The sequence below is a fragment of the Pteropus vampyrus genome, unplaced genomic scaffold (assembly GCF_000151845.1).
Source record: "Pteropus vampyrus isolate Shadow unplaced genomic scaffold, Pvam_2.0 Scaffold294, whole genome shotgun sequence".
Lineage (NCBI taxonomy): Eukaryota > Metazoa > Chordata > Mammalia > Chiroptera > Pteropodidae > Pteropus > Pteropus vampyrus.
In genome coordinates this window covers 2,447,002-2,473,810 of record NW_011889075.1, presented here as the reverse complement: position 1 = coordinate 2,473,810, position 26,809 = coordinate 2,447,002, and the positions used below count along the sequence as shown (strand labels likewise).

At 39.2% G+C, this 26,809-nt stretch overlaps 1 protein-coding gene across 2 annotated transcripts in view; it reads right to left on the bottom strand.

The window, feature by feature from the left end:
• The window catches only part of CCNY (cyclin Y), a 204,824-nt gene that overhangs the window by 65,129 nt on the left and 112,886 nt on the right, over positions 1 to 26,809 (bottom strand). For both annotated transcript variants that reach the window (XM_011376347.2, XM_011376348.2), the window contains one exon: positions 4,780 to 4,854. In XM_011376347.2, coding sequence (XP_011374649.1) covers positions 4,780 to 4,854 — 75 coding nt within the window. The remainder of the gene's footprint in view (positions 1 to 4,779; positions 4,855 to 26,809) is intronic.

The following is a 26,809-nucleotide window of genomic DNA, read 5'->3' as shown; positions in this document are numbered from 1 at the left end:
TAGTATTGAGATTTTACCTGAAACATTTTTTTAAAAGAGGGATAGTTTTATTTCAAAGTATCAATGAATACATCAGAAATTACATCCTTTGAAAGGATGAAAATTTTTACAGTTAACATAAAAATGTTTGAATTCATAGTTTTTCGAAATTATTTTCCATGGTGCATAAGCGAAGGAAAGAAAGCATGATATAAAAGCTTTGAGCTCCTGTGGATTCTTCAGTATCTAACTGCAAATGTATTCCCTACAGCACTTGATAAGCTATGGGGGAGATGCACAGAGTGACTGACAGGGAGATGGTGAGGGGCATCCTGGAACAAGTGCACAAGACGGTGATAAAGAACTGGGGAAGTTATAAAACAGAGACATGGCAACAAGAAGGGCATGGAACGCTTTGATGGAAGCGATCCCCAACAGGGCACAAGGATCGGCTACTGCTAAATGCCAGATAAAAGGAGTACAAAAAGATTGGTCTTCTCATGATGTACAAGTTCAAAGCTGCCCAGGAACAAAAACATGACCCCAAACAAAGGAAGGCCACAAAATATCTTTTCAATTTCAGTATTTCTGAAAGAATGTGCAAAAACAAACAAACAAATCATGACTCATATTTTTGTTTTTGAATTTTAATGTTTCTTCTTCGGCTTTAAGTCATTCAAGGGACAGTGGTTTTTATTCCTTTAATTATTTCAAGAAACTCTTGAGAAACACACAGAATTTTAAAGATGAACCTCTAAAAACCATATTAATTAAAATTAAAAAGATATAGTTTGGCTGCTTTCTCCTGGTACTTAGCGGAAGGCTCTCATATCTTTGAAAACAGTGAATTAAAACAGTACAAAAAAGGAAAATATATTCGGAACAGCAATTCTTCCCCACAAGCAAAAATGACAGCATGAACAGTCAACGTAGGCCAAGTGAACCAATTTTTCTCTCACCTGGCAACTCCACCACCACCCCACCCCATGAGGAACCCTTGGTTCTTTGTTGAATGGCTCTCATACAAAGAAATTCTACAATTACATCCGATTTGTGTAAAAACATGACTGACAGCAGTCACTCTGGATTTGGACAGGACATCCCTAACTTCAGCCAGCTGAGGGAGGTCTAATTAGGCAAGCGCTCCATTATCATTCTCTTATGTTTCCAGTCTCCTTTTGAACACTGAGAAAAGGTTTCAAGGCCAGCCTAAATCACTTTGATATCAGAGGGAAAGGAATTTAACAGTTAAGAAACTCCTAATGACTTAATGCAGGTATCATCTACATCAGAACAATGAACAGTTGGCAGGTGTGGAGCAGAGCAGACAGAGCTTGTTTGTGAAACCACTGAGTGCTTGGGAAGAAAGAGGATGAGAGGTCTGTAGAGCAGAGCTATGAAGGCAAGAGCACATGGCTGTGGTCTCAGGCAGCAGCTGCCCTAATATAACTGTCATCACTCCAACAGTAGCCTCCTACCCACAAACCTACTCTAAACTGCTGAAGGACCACATCAACCTGAAAAGAGATGACCAGTTTCAAAAGAAAGGGACCTCAAAGGAGTTGTGTACCTTACAACTGCAGATTACAACATTTCTCCCCATTAAAAAAAGAATGGAGGTGGGACCCACAATTTAGAACTGCTCTGGTATTCTTAGAAGGGGGTGGGTGTTCTTCCAATAGAAATATAAGTTTTTGCCTTTCCTTTAGGAGATAGTTGCTGACACAGATAAGGAAATAGTTTTAAATACCACAATATGGTTCAGACTATGAAGAAAAAAGCACTCACAAGCTACTACGGGAGCTCACCAAAGGCCTACTTAATCTAGCCTAAGGGGTCAAGGATACATTCAAGGAAGAAGTGATAACAGGAATAAGCCTTGAAGATGCAAGAAATGAGATGTATGAAGACAGAAGGGGAACATGGGTGAGTGCAGAACATGAGGGCAAGCAGCAAGGTGGGGAAATGCACATGATGAGATCACCAAGGGCCCTGTATATCATGCTAAGACATTTGGAATTGAATTCTAAAGCAACTGGGAGCCATTAAAAATGTTTAAGCAAGCAAGTGACATAATCCTATTTAATCTGCAGAAAGTTTCCTTCACCTAGCAACAGCATAGACATAGGAATGGAAAGGGATATGGTCAAAGGGAAGTCCAGAGGCTGCTGCGGTAACCCAAGTGAGAATTATGAGTCTGAACTAAAGGGGCAGCAATGGGACTAGGAAAGAACAGTCAGATTCAAGGGATTATTAAGAGGTAAAAATTAATATACCGCTAATCACCTGGATGCAATAGTGTGCTGCCTTTAAAAAAAAAAAAAAAGAAAAGAAAAAGAAAGAATGCCCTGACTTATAGCATTTGTCAATTTTTATGGTGTCAAAACTCCCATAATGGCCATTTCAAACTTCCAATATAAAGTCACTGAATTTGGAGACTGGAAGAAATTTGCACAATCAGCTCCCACAAGCCAATGTGAATGAGCTACAGCGCCACTGCCAAATGTGAAAACTGAGAAAAGAGAAGAGTCCAGGAAAATTCTAGGCCATCCCTGGCTTGGGGACCTGGTCAGGGTGGGAAATGCAGGAGGTTAACTACAGTTACTAAGTTCTGTTTGGGACACAGTGAGTGAGAGGAACCTATAACTTTCGTTGTAAAGATGTCCAGTAGGTAACTGGATCTATGGGTTCTGAATACTGCAGAGAAAAATCTGGCTACACTACAGTTGGGATGGAAGCTGGGAGAAACTGTGCAGACCCAAAAGAGAAGAGAGAACCCTAGAAAATACTAACATTAAAGGGATGAATAGAGAAAAGATTGATTAAGATATCTGAGGACCTTAAATAAAAAAATATCTCAGGACAAATTTCCCAAATAGCCAATTCTCTGATAATCAGTTCACCAAAGAATTAACTCATTAAAGGTATCAAATTTGCCTACTTTTAAAACCTATTTCTTTTAATGATTTCTAAAGATGAGATGGGCTTATTTTCAACAAATTGGCCTGGGTGAAGACAGGAAGCCAAAAGAGAAGGAATAATCAATGGCAGCAAGCAATACATAAGAGGTCAAGAGCTAAAAGAGGACAAAGGTTCCCAGGCAACGGTACCACAGTCTCCACAGAATGGTGGTGTTGGAAGATTCCAGTGGAACAGTGAATGGAAAGAGAAGCAGAGAAGGTACAGAAGCTTTCATTAAACAGAGGAGAGAAGAGAGCAACACCTCAGGGAGAAGATGTTGGTTATTACTTTTCTTGTGCTTAACCTGTGAGACTCAAGTAGGTTTACATACTGAATGGAAAGTTCCAGCATTTAAAGAGAAACAAGCAATAAGCAGAAGGGTCAGAGTAATTGATACCCTGATACTCCAGTAAAGGAAGTGGGAATGAGACTTGGAGTAGAGGTTAAGGGGAAGATGCATACTTCCTCACCCCTTTCTAGAGCAATCTTTCTGTCAGGTCAGACAATCCCTGAGTTTCCTTTTACCATGACAATCAAGGTATGTGTCATCTACTTAGAGGCTCTAATGCAATTCCATGTGAATCTCAACAGAAAATTTTCAGAATGTTGGCTGAATTCACTGGAAGCAAGAACCAAATCTGGAAATATACTAACCTTGTAACTTGTTTTCATAGCCCTATCATTAAGTGCAAAAAACGTTTTTCTCATTTTTCATTGTCCCAAACCCTTATCCTCACTGTCACTTTCCTTCCTTTGCAATATCCTACACCTCCCAATGGTTTCCCACTTCACCAGGCCAAGAAGAACATGTTTTGTTTTTACTCAATACATTCAAAACTTACTTTACAAGTATTTAAAGCCTACAATGATTTATTCTTACACTTGAAACACTGATTTTGTATAAATGCACCAAATTCTCACAAATCAAGTCAGTGGCCTACTTAAAGATCACCAATATTATATCTGCATTATACCAAGTCAAAATTGTTACCTAACCATTATTGAGGAGCTGTCAGTTCTTATTATAAACTTACTTTCTTAATATGTTGGATTATGTTCTAGTCAACTGAGGATCTTCTCTAAATTAGAGCTTAGCAATTTGCCAAAGGAGTCAGGGATAAAATCATATAGGACTCTAACATGGTAATACAACATCCTGGTCACTACATCGTTTAACACATTTCTCCTGCTATTTTTTTCTACAGGAATCCAACTGAGAAAGTTCATGTTCACTGTTAGTGTATAAGTTTTATCTCTCCTTTGTAGTCAAAGGCCAGAGAACAGTGAGATAAGCCAGGTCTTGAAAAGAGAGAAAACCCCCCAGGAGAAATTCCACACACACCTAGGACAAAACACAAAGACTGCAGAATAAACTGGTTAGTCAAAGCTTGGCAAAAAGAAAAGGTCTACCCCAGCGTACAGGTTCAATTCAGCTCTCAATTGATACAACAGAGATAATGATGCTTTTATTTAAGGATTATATTTGCTTTTTTTACATCCTGTTTAAAAAAATAAATACTTCTGGTCATTAGAGAATTTATATAGGTATCAATTCTCAAAGGAATATTTCGGACTCTCAGGCGAGAAACTACTGCTACATAGTGGACAAAGCTGTTTGGCAAAATGAGGATAATTGCTTCAAGTAGGAAATTCTACAAACAACACAAAAGAAAACCCAAGAGAACCACCATTAAGCAATATATTTTGAGGTTATTAAAGGGGATTCTACTTTTACCTTGAAAAACACATCTAGTGGAAAATCAAGACTTAGGCTAGTTACCAACATGGGCATTCTTCTTCTTTTTCTTTTTTTTAAAGGAGAACAAATCAGTAACCTACCGTCCGTCTGAGATTTACTGAGGAATATTGTGCTGGCCCGAGGATGGTCGGAAGGATTGAATTCCATGTTCAAATCTTTAAAGAAAGAAAAAGAAAATACATGAATCTGATAACTGAGCAGAGTCAAAATTCATTTTCAATTTTTTCAACCTTAAATTGCTAATATATTCAAAGAGTCTGGGGAAAAAAAGCCTACAGTTATTGTGTTAATAGATTCTTCTAGGTTCAACTGAGAATACTGCTATTTAGAAATCTGAGAAAATCATACATCAAAATTAGATACTTGGCTGGAGATCTATTAGCCTAAAACTACTTTTTCTTTTTAAAAGTCTGCTCCACACCCAGCATACTACAAATTAGCAGAACAAAGTTATAACACGCAATTAAGAGTTCTATGCTATAACTGATTCATCTAAACTCTAGTTTAGTGATATTTCCTTGTTAAAGGTAAGGAAAAATAATATAGCTCAGCTTTAAGCAGAATCAGCATCCACACACTCTGCTTCATTGTTACTTTTTGAAAAAGCAAAACTTACCCGTTAGAGCAAGGGCTGCAAATTGGCTATCTATGGGCATAACCTGGGCTGTGGATGTACTTTGTTTGATCCATACATTTTATTTTTAAATTTATCTATTTGAGGCAACATATAATAACTTTTATGTGTCAGATATATACCACCAGGAAAAAAAATCCATATTTCCAGCTTCATGTGAGAAATCAGATCATTTGGCAACACTATGCCTCCATTCCAATTGGCCACAATCTGTTGGAGCACTGTTAGACCTAAGGCTCCAGTCCCCAGTGGTCAACCCTATCACTTTGCTGACAGTCATCAGGTGCTACTCCTCACTTTTGAACATTCCAATCTCTATGGGCATCTGCTTTTGTAATCCCTACCTTAGAGCAATCTCCAAAGGCTAGAGGCTTGTCAGTAAAATATGTAAACAATAAGAATCCCATAATAGAAGTTTTCCAGTTAAAAATTGATTCATAGGGAATGAGAGACTGGGTAAGCAAAACAAAAGAATTAAGTTAGGGAGGATTCAGGTCAAGAAGGCAGACTAGGTAGACATTGTGCTGGCCTCATCTAACTACCACATCAAAATTACAACTAAACTACAGAACAACCAATATTGAAAATCTCATAAAGTCTAGCTGAACAGAAGTCTTACAAATAGATATATAGGAGAAGCCACCTTGAGACTGGTAGGAGGGGTGAAGACATGAAATGGGCTGGTCTCACACCTGCATGTAGTAGTTAAAAATCAGGAGGAATATCTTATCTGAGGTTCCCCAGAGGAACAAGGTATCCCAGCCCCACACCAGGGTCCCCAACCCAGGATCCAGTACTGGGAAGGGAAGGCCCCACAAAATCTGGATGTGAAAACCAGCGGAGATTGTGGCTGAATGAGACAGGAGGGCTGCAGGAGTTCCCAGCGTGCCTCTTAAAGGGCCGCTGCATGGACTTACCCGCTGACAAACTCACTCTGAGCTTCAGCACTGGGGCGGCAGCTCAAAAAGTGCCAGGGATATCTGGGGAGGAACTGAACTGTCTGGTTTCAGGGCAAGGGCTGGAGGGACAGCTTTCTGCCAGACAGAAGCAAAGGCTACTGTTCTTTTGTTGAGCCCTCCACCCTCCTAGCTTGCAGACTCAGGAAGCCCGCATATCTGAATCTCCATCAACCTGACTAACACTGGTCGCCCCACCCTAATGTTTCCCTGAGACTCCGCCTCTCCTAACTTGCGAGTCTACCTAAGCTGCCTCTAGTGGCTTTTCCATACAAACAGCCTATCTTGGCACATGCTGTGGGCCAATGTTCACAAAACCTAAACAAGCAGCAACTGGCCTCAGCATGTCCTGTACCTCTTGCTGAGCAGCCTCAAGCCCAGCATTAGTAGTATCTGGCCTTGGTCCATGGCTTGACCTCTCAAGGCACCTCTCTAAGCCCACTGTGGGTGGCAACCATCTGTGGACTGCTTGGTAGCTTATGAGAAGTGGCCCCAGGCGAAGACACCGGCTGTGGCTGAACTTGGCCTGCAGCAGGATGCCTCCCCCTGCACACCTTGTGGCCGGCTTCCGGCTGAGGAGGAGCAGCACACTGGGGCCACATCCAAGGACAATGCACCTAAAGAACAGACTGGGTAGGCACTACAACCCTGCTACAGCAAATCCTGCTCAGTAGGGTCAGCCCCTGAATAACAGCTCCTCCACTGTAGTCACCAGCCAGTCCTTACAACCAATCAGCCCAAGGGGCACTCTCTCCCACTGACATGCAAACAGCAACCAAGGCTGAACTACAACAGCAGGGGACTCAAACACATACAAGGGACACATCTAGAGTACCTGACTCAGGTGACCAGGAAGATTGTACCACTGGGCACCAGAAGGATACCGACTATATAAGGCCACTCAACTAAGATCAGGAAACATAGCTGTCCTACTTATTACATAGAAACAAACAAAGGGAGGCAGCCAAAATGGGGAGACAAAGAAACATGTCCTGAATATAAGAACAGGACAAAGCTTCAGAAAAAGAATGAAACAAAATGGAGACAATCAAAATACTGGTTATAAGGATGCTCAGTGAACTTAGGAGAAAAGCAGATGGACTCAGTAAGAACTTTAACAAAAGTTCCACAAAACTTTTGTGGAGTTTCTATCTCCACAAAAATGGAGATAGAAAACATACAAAAAAAACCAGTCAGAAATAAAGAATACAATAACTGAAATGAAGAATACAGTAGAAGGACTCAACAGCAGACTGGATGAAGCAGAGGATCAAATCAGCGATTTAGAAGATAAGGTAGCAGTAAACATCCAATCAGAACAGCAATAAGAAAAAAATAATCCAAAAAAATGATAGTTTAAGGGGCCTCTGGGACAACATCAAGCACACCGACATTCACATCATAGGGACACCAGAAGGAGAAGAAAGCGAGCAAGGGATCATAAACTTATTTCAAGAAATAATGACAGAAAACTACCCTAACCTGGCAAAGGAAATAGACATATAAGCCCAAGAAGTCCAGACCCCACAAGATGAACTCAAAAAGGCCCACACCAAGACACATAATTAAAATGTCAAAGGTTAAAGACATTCTTAAAAGCAGCAAGAGAAAAACAACTAGTTACCTACGAGGGAACTCCCAAAAGACTGTCAGCTGATTTCTCAACAGAAACTTTGTATGCCAGAAGAGATTCACACAAAATATTCAAAGTGATGAAAAACAAGGACCTATAATTAAGATTACCTAGCAATGCTATAATTTGGAATCAAAGGACAGATAAAGAGCTTCCCGGAGAAGAAAAAACTAAAGAAGTTAATCACCACCAAGCCAGTATTACTAGAAATGTTGGAGGGACTTTTAAAAGAAGAAAAGTTGAAAATATTAATAATAAAATGGCAATAATTACATAGCAACAATTACTTTGTAAATGAATTAGGGGCTCCAATAAAAACAAAGCATGGCTAAAAGGATAAGAAAACAAGAGCCTTACATATGCTGCCTGCCTACAAGAGATTCACTTCAGATCAAAAGATGCACACAGACTGAAAATAAAGGGATGGAAAAAGATATTTCATAAAAATAGAAACAAAAAGAAAAAAAGCTGGAGTAGCAATAATTACAAAAAAGTCGACTTTATGACTCTCTATGGCTCTAACAAAAGACAAAGAAAAACCCAGTTATTCCACTTCTGGGTATTTATCCAAAGAAAACATTACTTTAAAAGGACATAAGAACATATATTCACAGCAGTATTATTTACAATAGTCAAGATATGGAGACTTCCTGGGTATCCATCAATGGATCAATGGATAAAGAAGAGGTGGTACATATGTATAATGGAATATTACTCAGCTATAAAAAAGGAATGAAATCTTGCCATTTATAACAACATGGCTGGACCTAGAGGGTATTGTGCTAAGTGGAGTAAGTCAAGACAGAGAAAGACAAATGCCAAATGATCTCATTTATATGTGGAATCTAAAGAACAAAGTAAACAAAACAGAAACAAACTCATAGATACAGAGAACATTTTAATGGTTGCCAGATGGGAGGCAGGATGAGTGAAAAAGGTGAAGGGCTTAAAAAGTATAAATTAGAAGTTTAAAAATATTTATGGGGGTATAAAGCATAGCATAAGGAATATAGTCAATAATGTTGTAATAATTGTGTATGATGTCAGATGGGTACTAGATTTATCAGGATGATCACTTCATAAGATATATGTCTAATCACTATGGTGTACATCTGAACTAACATAATATTGTATGACAACTAAAATTGAAAAAAAAGAATTATTTAAAAAGAAAAAAAAGAATTAAGTTAGGAGAGGGAAGAGAGAACACTAAAATTATTAAAAACTCAACATGTTCTTCAAATCAGCTTCTAGCTTCAAAATGAAAACTATTTTGAGTTTAATTATTTCAATAAATTTGCAAAGAAACCCAATCGGCACCCATAAAAACAGACGGTATCCAACCTTAGCTTTAATAGCTAATCAAAGATAAAAGGAAAAAAAAAAAAAAGACAAGGATGGTCATACATATATATACCAAAGGCAACACTTAATCACTTATCCAGAGACTTATTCAACAAGCCTTTCAAGTGAGGCAATTATTCCTACATCAGCCAATTTTTCCTACATGGCTTACTGGATGATATAGCTCCTGACTTCTCACTGGGTCCTTCATTAAAGAAACGCCTATTGAATCTTAAATGCTATTTCAATTATCTGGCCCTTCTTCTATAACAAGTACTAAAACTATATGGAGTACAGTATAGTCTCACAGTTAAAAGGCACTGGTGTTTTGATGGAAGGAGAAAGATAAGCAAGAGAGACGATTTTTCGAACTTGCCACAATTTGAACTGGAAGAGGTTAGGCCAGAAATTTCTGGTGAAAATGAGTCTTTATGAGGGAGTTTCCTGCTCAACTAGGATTTTGTTATAATAAAGTTAAATAAAAAATATGCTACTAAGTTACTGTTTTGTGTTTTTTTTTTTTTGGAGGACTTTGGCATATGAAAAATTAGAGCATTTATGGAATCCCAACCATGATGGATGTTGTTAACATCCAAAAATCCTCTCATGATCCCCACAGAAAAGTATCAGTGAAAAACAATACGCAAGTAGTGCTTCCTGCCGGATGCGGGGCAATGCCAAGAACTCAGTTCCCTAGCCTTGGACAGTGTCAGCACCCCACTCTTACTTTGCTGCTCCCTTAATATCCAATTCAGACATGTCTACCAGACCAGTTGCTCTTCTGTTTCCAGCCAACAGTGGAGCCAAAATAAGACAAGTTTGCCATTTCTTAGGGAATTGAGATCCTGGTACTTTTAAATTCAAGAAAGTCCTGAGGACAATCTCTGACTCCTTGAAGATTAGGATTTGGTGCTATAATGTTCACAGGCTCTAGAAATTGCTAATGGAGAATTTACAGTTTAGTCAGCAAGGTCAGATGAAGTATGTGCCACCATCAGAACACAGGACCAGCAAGTGAATAACAAAGAAAAAAAATATTTGACCACAATCTATGAGATAGAGGAACAGTGTACTTAAAACAAAATCGCTTAAGGCACTGGACTCTTTTCTAGAGTCAAAAATTTATGCCACTTTTTTTTTTTTTTTGGCAAGGCTATTCGATTGAATTCAGTTAGGCTGAACAAACATGCACTGAGTTGCTACTATATGCCAGGTATTCTGTTCAGTCCTGTTGATGTCAAAAGATTACTTTGGGTTGGTAATCGCATCCGTGTCTTTCCTATTATCTACGTGAACTATTTCATGGTCATAAAGAATGCATTCTTGGTATTCAAAAGGCTATAGTCGGTTAATCGTTGAGACAAAACATGTATTTAGATTATTTCCAAATGCATCATGTTATTTCTATTACATATTTTCTGTTCCTTATAGAGTCCTGGCTAGAAATGATGTTTAAAACTTCAGTGTTCCTGATGTAGATTCGCCTACCTCTTAAAACAAAAGACAAAATGATCCATAATGACAAGAAGAATGGGCCTCTGAGGCAGGGATATTTTGAGAGAAGAGCAGTTTTAAGAAATGTTATTAAAAAATAAAAAAGGAGAAATGTTATGGAATCTCTTGAGATGACTTTTACCTAGTACTAAGGAAGCAGAGTTTAAATCACTGCTTTTTTTACAATGATTAAGACACACAGTCAAATAAAAATATTAACAGAACGGTCACTCTAAGAGTCTACTATCAGACTTTCAGGTGATAATGGAAAAATAGCCATGCTGCTTTCCTGTCTCAAGTCATGTTTCATATAGTCCATGTTTCAGTTGCGTACAAGGTCTGACAGGATCGCTTTATTCAAAACTGAAAAACACCAAACAGTATGTGTGCTAGCCAGTGTAATTTAGAATTATTCTCCTATGCCAGGTAAACTAATTTTCTTCTGCCTTTCACAGATTTCACAGTATCAGAGATCCACAATTGCTCATCTTAGCTTTTAAACCAGCGCTAGTGTCATAAAGAATCCATGCAATAAAATAACGCCTAGTGTAAATGGACGTCATTATGGTCTAGAAAACTAGTAAGAAGGAAAACAAATAAGTTTGGCAAAGCCTAAAATGTGCTGGGTGAACAGAATAGCAGACACAAAAGATAATCCTCACAAAACAGAAACTTCCCACTTTCTACTTCCTTGCCCTGCACTGTTGGGCCCCAGGTAGTTCAGTTTCTTATTTTAGACAAATATTTGACATGGTCAAAATCTCAAACCTTTAATTTCAATTTTAGATAGTCATATTTCTATATCTGGCTATGAACTGCAAGGTAATGAAGAAATAAACAAATAAAGCCTGTTAATTTTAAATCAGATTGGTTTATTTTTATTTGTTAGTTACTATTGTGCTACCTGAAAATCAGTGATTATATCTCCGTTAATTAGTGCCAATGAGATCAAAATCCAGAGCTTGATCCCACTGGTTTGCTCCATGCAGCTGCCACCAGCAAGCCCCAATCCCTGCAACCTGCCACCAGCATTCTTCCACTGTTGCTGTGGAAGTCAACTACTGGTACTACAATTCTGGTTCATTCTAAAGCCATCTTTTCTATTCCCACTGATTTCAGGTTTATTCTTTACAATTATGCTAATGCACTTGGATTTGGTTGTTTTCTATTTTCACTCTGTACTTTTGGCTGCCTATGCCCCTGAGGATGATACATGTGAGTGGTTTTGTGAGTACGTGTCTCTGGGTCCACACATTACTTGTGCCAGGCCTCCTGGTCTGAGTCTGTGCCCGATGTATGTGTGTTTGTGTGCATCTTTCCATGCACACATCTGACTTATTCATATGCTCAGTGTCTCTACATCCATCAAAATATCTCTCTGACTCTCCATTCCATCTGTCTTTCCAACCTTTCAGTCCCTTTTCTACTTACTCTTCTTCTCTCCCCATATCTGTTTGCTCTTTCCCTCCTCCCTAGACCCTCTCACCATTCCCTCCACTGTCTTTTTCTAATATTCTATCTTAAGATAAACCAAAGGAGACAGAAAAAGTTCCTAATGCTAAGACAAAAGACAGACTGTTCTACCCACAGATTGGTTCCAGGACCCCCTGGATACCAAAATCCTCAGATGTTCAAGTTCCTTATATAAAATAACATAGTATTTGCATATAACTGTGGGATTAATTCAAACATAGCCCCTCCACATACACAGAAGACAAAAAGGACAGTTTGGTCAGCAACCTCAAGCAAGACAGTGAATAAAGAGTTCCCCAGGCTGTGCCTGTCCCCAAGGACACTTCTTACTGTGCCCATGAGCACTATCTGCTCCTTTGGCTGTTCTCATGGACATTACCTGCCCACTGGTCCTCCCTAACACTACCTAGGTAGCATATTCTGTTTTTATCTGTGGGGGAAAGACCCTTGTTCTCCTGGATGAGGCAATTCCCTCCCCTTTGCTCGCATATAAAACAATGCCTGCTCTTGGCCAGATGCCTTTTCCTGTAGCTCTAACCAACCAAGTGTCACTCCTCTGGCCCTCCTGGTGGTTTTTTCAGAATATTCAAGGCTCCAGGTGCAGGTTCCTGAGCTGGAGCTCCTGCATTACAATAACCTATGCTCATCCTCTCATATACTTTAAGTCATCTCTAGATGATTTAAAGTAATAATACAATGTAAATGCTATGTTAATCATTGTTATACTGGGTTGTTTAGGGTATAATGACAAGAAGAAAAAAGTCTATGCATGTTCAGTTCAGATGCCGCTATCATAGGCTTGACTACATAGTACTTGTCAGCAACAAAGTAACAATTTTTTCTAATATTCTCTAACCACAGTTGGTTGAATCCCCAGATGTGGAACCCATGGATACAGGACCCATAGATATAAAGGGCCAACTTCAGAACACCATCAGATTATGCATGCTAAAGATGGGCTCATCATCCAAAAGGGTAAGACAAAGAAGGAAACAATCCATTACAAGCAAGAGTCAGGAGACAAACAGCAAGATTAGGTCCTCAGGAACTTGGGATAAGAAAAATAGAACAGAGACCATAAAATAAATTTTTATGTGCTAATTAAACACATAAAGTAATAAAATAAAAACATGTGGTAAAAAATAAAAACAGAGGTTTGGAAAAAAGCCGTGTCTGTATGTGTTCATATGTATGTATGTATATACATGTAAGCACATGCATATTCTAGAAATAAAAAAGTCATGACAGAGTTCCAGTCAAGACAGCAAAGTAATAATCGCTATGCTCACCTCTCACATCAAAATTACAACTAAATTACAGAACAGTCACCCTTGAGAAGTACCTGAAGACAAGTTGAACAGAATTCCTATAACTAAGGATATAAAGAAAAACCCACTTTGAGACTTGTAGGAGACTTGAAATGGGCTCTGGTTCCATACCCAGGAGTGGCAATTAAGAGTCAGAAGGGATATCTCGGTCATGGAAGGCGCTCCTGAAGAGCAAGGGGTCCCAGCCCAACACCAAGCTCCCTAGCCTGCAGCACCAATCCCGGGAAGAGGAACGCCTACAACAGCTGGCTGTGAAAATCTTCAAAGATTCTACCTGGGTGAAACAGAGGGCTGCTGGAAACCCAGACATCCCCTTAAAGGGCCCAAGCACAGACTGGCTCACTCACACTCACTCACCCTAAGCTCCAGAAAAGGGACAGAAGCTTGGAAAACATCAGGGACATATGGAGAGAAACTGAATTATCTGGTTTCAGGGTGAGGGCTGAAGGGGTAACTTTCTCTCAGACAGAAGTGCAAGCAGGCGCCATTATTCCTTTCTTAAGCCCTTCCCCCACACAGACTGCAGATGGAAGTACTGGCAGGAGCTGATGTTCTTTTGTTGAACTTTCCAACTACACAGCATGCAGGTTCAGGTAGGAGCTATATCTGAGTCTCCATCAATCTGGGTAACACTACTCATGCCGCACCCTGGTGATTCTCTAAGATCCCACCCCAACCAATATATGCTCCCTACCCAAACCTCTTTCAGAGGCTATTCCACACAAGTGGCTGGCTAAGCCCATGCTACAGACTTGCCTAAAAATCTCTCAAAGGTCCACAAACCGAAAACAAGCAGTGGCTGGCTTCAGCATGCCCTGTACCTCTTGCTAAGTGGCTCCAAGCCCCGCACTAGTGGCAACCGGCCTCCATTCACCTCCCAGGCACCTCCAAACCCAGCATATGTGGCAACCATCTGCAGATTACTCTGTATCTACCAGATGGCCCCCAGGCACAGGCAGTGGCTGAACTTGGACTACACTGGAGCCCCTCCAAAGAGCCCCGGAACCAATACACCCAGTGGCCAGTTTCAGAACACACCACAGCACCACTCAATTAGCTCCACAAACGACACATCCAAAGGGTGAATTTAGCAGGCCACAGAGCCCCACTGAAGTGAATACTGCTCCATGGGGTTAATGCCTCTTTGTACAGCTAATCTGCTGCAGTCACGGTTAGTCTTCACAGTCAGTCAGCCTGAGGGTCAATCCCACCCGCCGACATGCAACAAATCAAGGCTCAACTACAACAAGAAAGCACGCACAACCCACACAAAAGACATACCTGGAGCATCCAGCTCAGGTGAGAGTGCACCACTGGGCCCCATAGGACACCTACTACGTAAGGCCACTCAGCCAAGACTGGGAGGCACAGCAGATCGACATAAAAACAAACACAGAAAGGCAGCCAAAAGGAGGAGACAAAGAAACATGTCCCAGATGAAAGAACAGGACAAACTCCAGAAAAAAAGAACTAAACAAAACAGAGGCAAGCAATGTATCAGATACAGAGTTCAAAACACTGTTTATAACGATGCTAAATGAACTTAGGGAAAGAATAGATGATCTGAGAACTTCAACAAAGAGATAAGAAATATAAAAAAGGAGATAGAAAACATAAAAAAGAACTAGTCAAGAATAAATAATACAATAACTGATATGAAGGTTATATTAGAGTAAATCAACATCAAACATTAGAGGACTGAATTAGCAATCTGGAAGACTAGTTAACAGAAAACACCTAATCAGAGCAGCAACAAGAAAAAATAATCTTAAAAAAAAAATTGGGGGCAGTTTAATGGACCTCTGGGAAAACAAGCATAATAACATTTACATCAGAGGGTTACCAGAAGGAGAGAAAAGAGAGCAAGGGACTGAAAACCTATTTGAACAAGTAATGACTGAAAACTTCCCTAACCTGGTGAAGGAAATAGACATACAAGCCCAGGAAGTGCAGAGAATCCCCAGCAAGGTGAACCCAAAGAGGCCCACACCAAGACATTTCATAATTAAAATGTCAAAGGTTAAAGATAAAGAGAGAATCATAAAAGCAGCAAGAGAAAAGCAACTAGTTACCTACAAGGGAGCTCCCATAAGACTGTCAGCTGATTTCTCAATAGAAACTTTGTATGCCAGAAGAGATTTACACGAAATATTCAAAGTGATGAAAAGCAAGGACCTGCAACCAAGATTATTCTAACCAGCAAGGCTACCACTTAGAATCAAAGGCGAAATAAAGAGTTTCTTAGATAAGAAAAAGCTAAAAGAATTCATCACCATCAAACCAGTATTACAAAAAATGTTAATGAGAGTTCTTTAAAAAGAAGGAAAAAAATTAAGATATGAGAAAATATCACAAAGAAAGAAAAATTCTCACTGACAAAGGCAAACATAATACAAGCATATCAACCAACACTAAAACTAGTAAAAAGTAGGAAGATCATGTCTAATTAGAACAGTAAATTAAGGGATGCATACAAACACACGCAAAAGAAGTAAAAAAATAATAACAAAAACATAAACATGGAGGGGATGAGTAAAAATGGTAGTGACTTCAGAATGTGTTCGAACTTAAGGGACCATTAATTTAAAATATACTGCTATAAACATAACTAGGTACATATGACACATATTTTAACCACAAACCAAAAATCTACAAGAGATATACAAGAAATAAAGAGAAATGATTCCAAACACAGCACTAGAGAAAGTAATCAAGGTATAAGAGAGCAAGAGAATAAAGAACAGAAAAGAACTACAAAAAGCATCAGAAAACAATAAAATGGCAATAACGTAATTTCCATTTTATTGTTTTCTGATTCTTTTTATAAAGAATCAGAATAAAGAATAAAGTAATTCAATAATTACTTTAAATGTAATGGATTAAATGCTCCAATCAATAGCTGAATGGATAAAGAAGATGTGGTACTTTTTTACAATGGAATAGTACTGTCATAAAAAAAAAAAAAAAAAAAGGATGAAATCATACCATTTGCAACAACATGGATGGTATTATGCTAAGTGAAATAAATCAGCCAAAGAAAGACAAATACCATATAATTTCACTTTTATGTGCAATCTCAAAAACAAAATAAAGAAAACAGAAATGTAGGTACAGAGAACAAACTTATGGTTGTCAGATGGGAGGAAAGTTGGGGGACTGGGTTAAGGTATTAAGAAGTACAAATTAGCAGTTACAAAATAATATGGGGATGTAAAGTACAGCTTAGGCAATATAGTCAATAATGCAGTAATAACTATGGTGTCAGGTGGGTACAGACCTAGAGGGAAGATCACTTCTTAAAGCATATAAATGTCTAACCACAATTCTGTACTAATATAATATTGAATGCCAACTGTATTTAAAAATTTTATATAATTTCTAAAATTTTATAATATAATATTGAATGCCAACTCTATTTAAAAATTTTTTTAATTAAAAAAAGTCACAGAAATCTAAAACATCATAGATGGGTTAAATTGCAGATTGGACACATCTGAACAAAGATCTGGTACCCTGAAAATCATATCTGAGGAAATTATTTAGAATGAACCACAAAGAGACAAAGAGCTACAATGTAAAGAATGAAAAACTCAGGATAAAAAAAGACTCTTAGCAAAAACCCTTTAATCTGATTCAGGCTATCTTGATAAAGGCTATCTGCCAAAACTCTACAGCAATCCTCATATCTAAGGATAAAACATCAGGTGCATTCACCTTAGGTTAGAAATTAGGCTGGGATTCAGCTACCTTCAATTCAACATTGTACAGAAACAAGAAAAACATAAAAGGAATTTACTGGATTAGAAAAAAACAAAAGTGTTATTTGCATATAATTGTGTCCTTAGAAAATATAAGGAGCTTTACAAATCTTTTGGCACTAAATACAATACAAAGTAATATATAGAAATCAATTTTGTTCCTTTATCTTTGTATCAGTGCTCAACTAAAGCAACATCATCATCTCCTTTACCCGAGGGGTGTTTGGAAATGTGTGGGCATTTGTTACCCCATACCACGCAATGAGGAACTGTAACCACATGCCAACGGGGCAGTCACTGAGAAACACTGTGGCCTAAAGCAATAAACAATTAGCTAATGTAATAATGATAATATAAAAAAGACCCAATTTACTAAGCAAGAAAAGTATCATTAAATTTAACAAAAGATGTGTAAGATCTTATACAGAAAATTATAAAATTTTATAAAAAGCTAAAATAAACGTATTTGTATATGTATAGATATTCTACACATATACACATACAATTATTCACATGTGCACACGTCCTTATTCGGCATCACACCCTGTGTCAGACCCTATGCTGCATGGTGAGCTGGGAAGACAGCAATGAACATGACAAGCAAGGTCCCTGTTCATAGAATTATCAGTGTAAGTGTCTGAAAGTTTAAAGATTATCACTCTGGTCACAGTTCATTACAAACTGATGTCCTGCATTTTAAAACTGAAGATTCAGTGGTGGCTTTTCCAGGATACTGATTCATCGTAACATTGCTCCCCTGTGAGCATGTTGCTGATTACTACTAGAGCTCAGGCAGGCAAGGAAGGGCATGAACAGTCAATGTAATGCAGCAGAGGGCAGAAGATAGAGTAATAAGATCAGTGCTAATCCCTGCTCACTTCCATATTTGACTTAACATTAGTACAAAGTGACATATCCAACAATATCATATCCACGGCACTGGGGATACACAGACTCCCGCTGGCTTAGGTGTTTAGTCCTCATTCCTCTGCATAGCTGGCTGGCCTTGTTTCCCATTTCCCTGCCTTATACTTTGTGTTCCACCACACAATATTCCTTCAGTTTTTCATGGGCTAGACCATCTTCTTGGGCAGGAACAACCTTCTTAAGGTTGGCCTATCTGGTCACTTCTGCTCCCACTTCAAGTCCAAGCGGAAGCTTATGGTCCCTAGAACAACTGACTCATCTAGGTCACTCACTTGCCCTTCTCCACTCTCACCGGGCTTAGTACATGCCTGTGATGTCCCCATAACCATTAGTTTGAATGTGTGCTCCCCCCAACTATGTACTGACCACATAAAGGTGAATCAACATATTCAAAGGTCTTCTACATGCCACAGGACAGCAAGGAGATGTGCATGGCCAGGCTAGATGGTTCAGAAAGAAAAGCCAAAGGTAACGAAAACAGGAAAGGCATATTTGACCAAACTACTTTTCCTGCTCTAAGTGCTAGAATAAAAAGCTGTATTTTTCCTGTGAATTAAGAGGGATAAGCTACTGATGATGTTTCAAAACAACTGAAATTTAGAAAGATATCCACTGCAAAAAAAGAAAAAGAAAAAGAAATTGAAGGTGAAGTGACAAGTTTAAATTAAAAAAAAAAAAAAAGAAAAGAAAAATCATGCATCAGATAAATTCATTGGACAATACTTGATTTGCCCTGGCATCAGATTATTAAGCATATATTGCAGTGCTTAAGGTCCAGCAGAGAACAAGATAAAAAATGTGGAATTAAAAGCTAAAAAAGTGAATTCTGGTTTCTCCTTTGCCACTTGAGAAAATCACATAATTTTTCTGAGTCTTAATAAAATAAGAATGATTACACTCTGATGACCTTATTAGGTATTATGACAATCAGGGACAACACAGGTTAAAGCCAGCGGGATTCGAGGGCCCCACATAAAGGCTGAGTGTGTCCTCATTCATTGGAGTCAGTACCACCATAGGACAGGGACCATGTGTACAATGTTCAAATGCTCAACAATAATTAACAAACAAGGTATAATTAACAAACAAGGAATAATGGGAATAACATAAAAGAATAATCAAGTGAAATAGCTCTTCTCAACAATTTAAGGAAAGGAAAAAAGAAAGAAAAACTGGCAAGGATCAATCATTAATTCAAATAGAGACTAATTCAAAGAGAAAGAATCTCCTAGCAACCAGTCTCTCCTGAGAGGCATGAATTAGCACTTTCATTGAAATACGAAAAACACCACTTGGATCGTTCATATTTTAATACCAGACAAATAACTAGGTCTTTTAAGTAAAAGCACTATTGATAAAATCTGCAATTGTACACAACTAAAAAGTATCCAAAATGACACCCTGACAGGCAGTAAAGACACATTTGAGTCCCCTATTATTACTCAATTCAACAAATTTTTTATTGTCAATCAACTCATGTAGGAACGGTGGTGCATGACCCTGTGGCCCTCCAGTTTAAAGTCTGGGGTGGGGTGTGAAGCAGGTAAGTTAGCTGGCATTAACAAGTATTTTACTAGGGGAAATGCTATGGGAGAATCGAGGAGAGAGCTGAGGCTTGCTAGAAGAGCAGGTTAGCTAATCTAAAGGAGAGAAGAGGAAGGGCATTTAAGGTAAAAAAGTCAGAATATCAATGACACAAAATTGGAGGCGGGGCTGGGGGGGGTGCGTGGGGAGGTTGGTAGTACAGCACACACCAGACATCTGAGACACAAAAGTGGTGAGAAAAGGGTCATGGAAGAGTTGAGATTTTATCTCAAGGGCACCAGTGGGTTATTGAAAGAGTGGAGTGACATCATCAAACACACACTTAAGAAAACTCATCATGGTTGCATGGGGGAAAAAGTGAACCAAAGGAGGATAAGACTAGAGGACAGGTAACCAGGAAGAAAGCTGTGGCCACATTTCAGGTAGGAAGAAAGATGGCTGAAAGAAGTGGATGAACCAGAAGGTATTATGCTAAGTGATGAGATTATACTAGGTGAAGGCAGACAAGGATAACAATCAGTGAGTTGTTGGCAATGTGGCCATGCACAGAGATTAGGTGCAGAAGGCAGAAGCAGGGAAGACCCCAGACATGCTGCTGGCTTTAACCTACCTCATTTTACTTCAGTTATACCCCCATACACTTATAGCTGTGCCAATGCCTTAAAGTGCTCATCTTTCCCATTTCCTAGTACTCTTCACTTCAGTCAAAACGAGATAATCTGTCATCATCCAGCACACTAGAGGCACACCCAGCCTGGGAAGCAGTTCCTGCACTTGCTCTGCCCAGATTATGCTGAACCTTCAATGATGGTCAGTGTGCCACTTATGATCTTCCACAGTCTATTTTCTTTGCTGATGATCAGAAAAAAGAAAGTCAATAACATGAATTTACTTCCCACATCAGGCTTATAATTGCTTATCTTTGAGTGAACAATAGAAAATTTTAGCTCTAAAAGTGTTTATCATTTGCTTATATCCATAAATTCCCAAAGAAGCTTTTTTTTTTTGCCTTTCTTTTCTCTCCAAGTTAAGGGTGTGCTGCCAAATGTAATCGTTTTAACTATTTGAATTAATCTTTTTAAAAGTTCTGCTTGACATGTACTTCCTGAGGTCTTGGCACATGATGTCATTTGTTTTAAATTGTAACCTTGTAGCTTCACTGATTGTTCTTCCTTTCTAAACTTGGTACTGCCAGGGTTTGACTGTTCATTATCCTCTACTAGCTTATGCCTCTTCAGAATCCTATCATTGAAGTCACTGGTTCTGCCCTCTGTATGATTCAATAACACAAAACCCTAGCTTGAATTCCTCTAATGAAAGAAGTCACCTAGAAGCCAGGAAAACCTAGAACCTCCATCTGCCAAAAAATAGGCAAATCTTTGTTTTCAATGTGCAGAAATCTGGAAATCCGAGCTTACCAACATAATTGCTTTTTTTCTATTTCCCCAAACATCTCTACTTAATAATATAGCTGATACACAAAAGAATCGAGGAATGCCAAAAATCTCTCTCTTCTTCTTCCTTCCCTAAGGGAAGCAGCAAGGCAAAGCATAGGCACCTGGGAAAAGGACCCCTCCTGACACAGCACACAACACTGCAATCTCCCACACCACCTGCATAGGTGGTCTCTAACTTGTGGGTTGCTGGTGTGGAGAATAGCTGGTGTTTCTGATTTGAGCTGGTGGGTGGCTTTTCAATCCATCACCAACACCTCTATTCCAAAAAGACCCCCCCACACACACACATACACACACTCCCCTTGAAAAGTTGCCACAGAGAGCAGCTGCAGCTGATACAAGTGTGCCACAAACAACAGGCAGTAAAGGCTATGGCAGAAAGGGGCCTCATCCTCTACATCACTGAAAGTTAACTGGCTTCCTGTTAGGTTCAGAATGAGCCTCATCTTGGTTCCTAACTTCAGTCTCCTGGTTTTCCAGGATTCTTGGAAAGCCCTTTCCTGAGGACCCTCTCAGATCACAATGGCAAAGCAACAGCCAAGGGCCGAGAGCAGGGATGAGAAACAGCTAACTGGAGATCTTAAGGAGTAAAAATGTGGGAGAAAGGCAGTGAAAAAAAGTAGCCGGTCACAAAATGGGAAACCTTTTGTTGCTGGTTAAACTACCTCTAATGCCACTCCACAAGGGGTGTGCAAAAAAAGCTCCACTTGACTACTTGGAAAAGCACTGTTTCTTTAGTTCTAAAAATACCATATTGTTAGTTTAGTGAAAAATGTCAGTTTTATTACTTTATAATAATATTCACATTCAATCATAAAAATCCCTATTTAATCTACTTCTGGAGGCTTATGGCTGAAATGTAAAGACTTGATTTTCCAGAGTTAGGAACAAAATCCAGTATTCAGTTCCATCAAGTCTAGCCACCATTCAAGCCAATGCCTTGAGTTTGGGGGACCCTGTGAAGCAAACTTACATCTGTGTGAAGTAAGGGAGAGGTGTGCTGGGGATAAAAAATAAAAGCACCAAGAAAAGCCAGTCCACAAAAATATTTATTTATGCATTTCAGAAGGAGACTAGATTGTATAACACTGGGGATAAGTGAAGTTACGAACACTGAGATAGCCCAATAACAAATGAGACATTATTTCCACTTTCAAACACAAAACCACTGAGAGCACGCACTTGCCACAAAGAATATACAATACAAGGTGCGATAAGAGATCTTCAGATCAAATTCTCATCAGTGGTCCTCCTGCAGAAAAGATCCAAAATTAGACGGGCAAGAAACCAAGCAGGACTCGGAGAGTTAGAGAACTCAGGTTTATTACGCCTGCGGCAGTTCCAGAGGAGCTAGCGCTCTGAAGATCTGGCTCTGGGCTCAGTTGCAAAATCCCTCATATAGACCCTTTTTGGCATGGGCTGATTGGTTAATTTGTCCTCAGACCTTTACAAAGCGGATGAAGTTGCTATGGTTGCAGGTAGTTACATTGTGTTACAAAGGGCGGAGTTGCTTTGGGTTACTGGCAGTTGCAAAGTGTTAGAAAGCGTAGGAGTTGCTAGGGGGTACAGTTACATTTGTTGCTTAGGTCAAACAAAAGGGAAGGTGAATCTTTAGCCAGTTTTGAATACAGCCCATGCAGCAAGCATATTTACAGAAGCAGAACAGAGAGCTGATCAGCCTTTTGAATGAAAATTCCTCTTCAGTCCTAAGTATTCCCCCAAAGTGCTTCTTCACTGTCAACCATCATCCAAACCTCAATCACAGGATGTAAAAGGAGTTGTCTTTCAGATCTCTCTGTTTCCCTAACTAGGAGATTAGCAGCTAGGCCTCTGGTGGGCCTGGGAACTGTCAAGGTCCTAAGTGAGGGTTTCAGGCTGGCTCAGTCCATACTCAGCACCATCCACACACCCCACTATTCCCCACTTCTCACTTTCTTTCCTCCATTTATGATAACTGGAGATCTGAGCCCAACCTCCACATATATTCTCAGATAAATACTGTTTCCTGTTCATCTTAATACATCTTAAAGTGTTTAGCAAAAAGCTTCCTCAGTATGCTCTATAAATAATTAAATAACAAAACGAGAGAACGGATCTGGTGAAATGAGGAAGTAGCTAAATAAGGAGTATTATGATACTTTACAATGTTATGTTACTGCAATGCCATATTCATGATACTTTAGAAAACTTTACATGATAGAGCAGAAAAACAGTATGTTCCAAAAACATTTCATGCTGATTAGTTCCTCTGAGCTCCTGATAAAGGTATTCTTTTCTTTTTCTCTTCCATTTGCTCAAATCATATTTATAACAGCTTGATACTTAGTACATGCCATGTTCCACGCATTTCACCAACATGAACTCCAGTTCCCCACAATAACCTTGACAGTTATTATAATTATCCTCGCTGTAAATATGTTTTTAAATGAGGCTTGGAAAAGTTAAAGAATATCCCTGAGCTCACACAGCTAGTGGTGAATAGATTCTAGGCCTAGGAAGTCAGGAAGATCTGAAGACAAAGGCATTCTTTTCCAATGCTATCTCACCCATGAAGCTCCTCTGGCACGAGATGATTCTATGTTAATGCCCCTGCTGCTCCACAAGCATGCAACAGTAGACCAAAAGCTAAGGGACACAAATCTTTATAACTTTTGCGTTTCCATTTCCAGGCAGTCAGATATTGTTTTAGGCTGTTTCAATAAGTTGATTTCAATCAGCAATCTCTCCTTTCTTACCGTCCTTTCTTTTAATCCTTTAGTAACTTGGAGATAAGTTAACCACACTTATTAAACCTAGTGTGAAGTATTCACCACCCCTCCACAGTATGCAGTATAACGTGAGCCCGTGTAGGTGCTCACCCAGTACATGTCTGATTAAGGATACTGTATATCTTCCCATCTCTCAGCTTCCAGGCAAGTCATGATGGGCTAAGCTGGGATAGGAGCTAGAGAGGGCACAGCACCACCTTCCCCAGGCCCTGGGACTAGTTCCAACAAAACACTGAATCTTCTACAATATTACTTTCTATAAACCCTAGAAAACATGGCCCTGCCTTGTTGAAGAGTGTCACAGTGCCTAGTAAGATGTCATCGTCCACAAACCCCCGCCGCCGTCACCCCTGCTGCCGTAGGGTCTGTGGCCTCTGCTCATAGCAGTGCCCCAGGAGCCTCCCTCAGCTCAGCCTTCACAGTGTCTGCATCTCTCTGCAGTAAACTGAGGAATCTCATCTGAGCATATTCCATCTAATTTTAGCCTTTTCTAAACAAAAACTTTAACAATCGGTTAGAATAAAACATCTTTTTTTTATAGAATGTGATGAACCAAACAGAATTTGTTCTCTTCCAAGTGGTTCAGCCTTGAGGTTACTAAGTGACTTGAAGCAGTCTCTACTTCTCAGTTTGTTTGACTTTTCTGTCTTCTCCCCCACTGTGTGAGGGGCATCACTCTCACCTCTCCATTTTCTGTTTTTAATCACCAAGGGCTGAGAAAGGAAGCTATTTCACTCATTTAGAACTGGATGCAATGAGAGAGCATGAGGGGTCCCCGCCCAGGTCCATCCAAGGCACTGAGTCACTAAAGGTAGAAATTCCTTGTGAACAAAATCACAGCCAGGCTGGGGAGCACTGGGTCAGAATTTCAGACTTTAGGACTGGCTCTGGTACACCCCCCACACATCTCCTTGCATTCTAGACGGTGGAGGCTACATACAGGGAAGATGGGTATGAAGAGAGCATTTTGTTTTGTTGTCTGCCTTCACCTCTCCCCGCAACTAGAACGTAACTTTGAGGGAAGAGACTTTGTCTTGTTCGATGCAAAATCTCAGGGTCCAGGGTGCCTAACACAGAGTAGGCATTCGACAAATATCTGCTGAATGAGAGAGGAATAAATGACATACCTAATGATAACCCCTCTTCCATAATTAATCCACAATTCAGAACCTTTTATAAACTCTGTATGAGCTGGGACAAATAAATGCAGGAAGGAAAATTCCAACAAACTGTGGCAGCAGAAGAAAGGTGAGATTCTCTTCAACCTTAAAAGAGAGGGGAAGGGCTATTTCATCAAAGTAACCAGTCATAAGTATGCAGCCACCAGATCCAACAAATTCAAAGTGTGCCAGCTGGGACCTTTCAGCATATTGACATGCTCCCTTCCCAAAGGTCCACGTCCTCTGCAGACAGCGAGGACAGGTTTACAGAAACTGCTCGTTAGCAAAATGCAAAACACTACTCTTTCCCTTGTAGGGAAGAAGGTACTCCTTCCAATTTTTTTATTTTTTTAAAAAAGAACACATATATATCATGTTCTACTCTGTATCCATCTACCCCAGGGGGGGCAAAAAAAAAGGAAAAAGAGAAACCAAAAAATAACAGGTGGAAAAAATTTTAGAGAGACTCCAACTCATATTTTGCATTTATGATTTCCCTATAAGAGAGCTAAAAAATAAAATATGGATTTGATTACAGTAAAATAAATGTGTAGGATCCAATATGAAAATGAAATATAAACGTTCTATGATCCAATTACTACTAAATTCTAGCAAGGCACATCGTCCATCAGAAAAAACTGAAAATACTAAGGGGCACAACCTCCTGGTCTGAGTCTTGCCCACTTCTTCTCCAAAGAACAGGAAGGAGGGAGTCCTTGCAACAGAGACCTGTAGACAAAATGACCACGAGATCCTAGATACCAAGAGACAAGAAAGGGAACAATGATTATACACCAGACTGAAATATGGCAGTCACCACCAGATTTCAATGAGGGGCAACATCCAGACCAGATGGAAAAAATGCTGAAACCTGAAATCATGGCTATATAATCAGAAATTATCTGAAAACACATAAAGAAACTAAATAAACCAAATAAAAATAAATAAATAAATATATAAAAGAATATCACAGAAAAACAGAACATATAATTTAGGACATATACAGTGGAATCAACATGTAAACACACCTGGCTAGACAACTACAATAGAATATAAGTACTAAGGTACACCCCCAGGATTTTCAGAGAGGAAAGGGACAAGAACCATATGATTTCACTCATATACTAACAAACGAAATAAAAAACAAACTCATAGATATGAACAGCGGAATGGTGGTTAACAGAGGGGAAGGGATAGGAGAGGGTGAAGAGGGTAAAGGGGGACAAACACATGGAGACAGGAGACTGGGCTTTGGGTGGTGAACATACATTAGAGTATATGGTATAGATGTTGTATTATATATAAAGTTGCAACCTGAAATTTATGTAATGTTATTAACCAACATTACCTCAATAAATTTAATTTTTTAAAAAAAGAACTGGCTTACCACTTCAATCAGATGGCATATTAACAGATGCGAGAAAGCAGAAAAGCTGAACCTCTTTTTTACAGACATTTATATCCTACAGAATCTGAAGATTATTTTTTCAGTTCCTATATATCATTCTAGAACATTTCTATGATTTCCGGTAGTCAGAGTTATGTCTGTAAATGAGATATATCACCTATTAGTATTTTACTCACTTTCAGACCTGATGTATAACATATTTTAAGAAAAAAGAAAATTAATTAA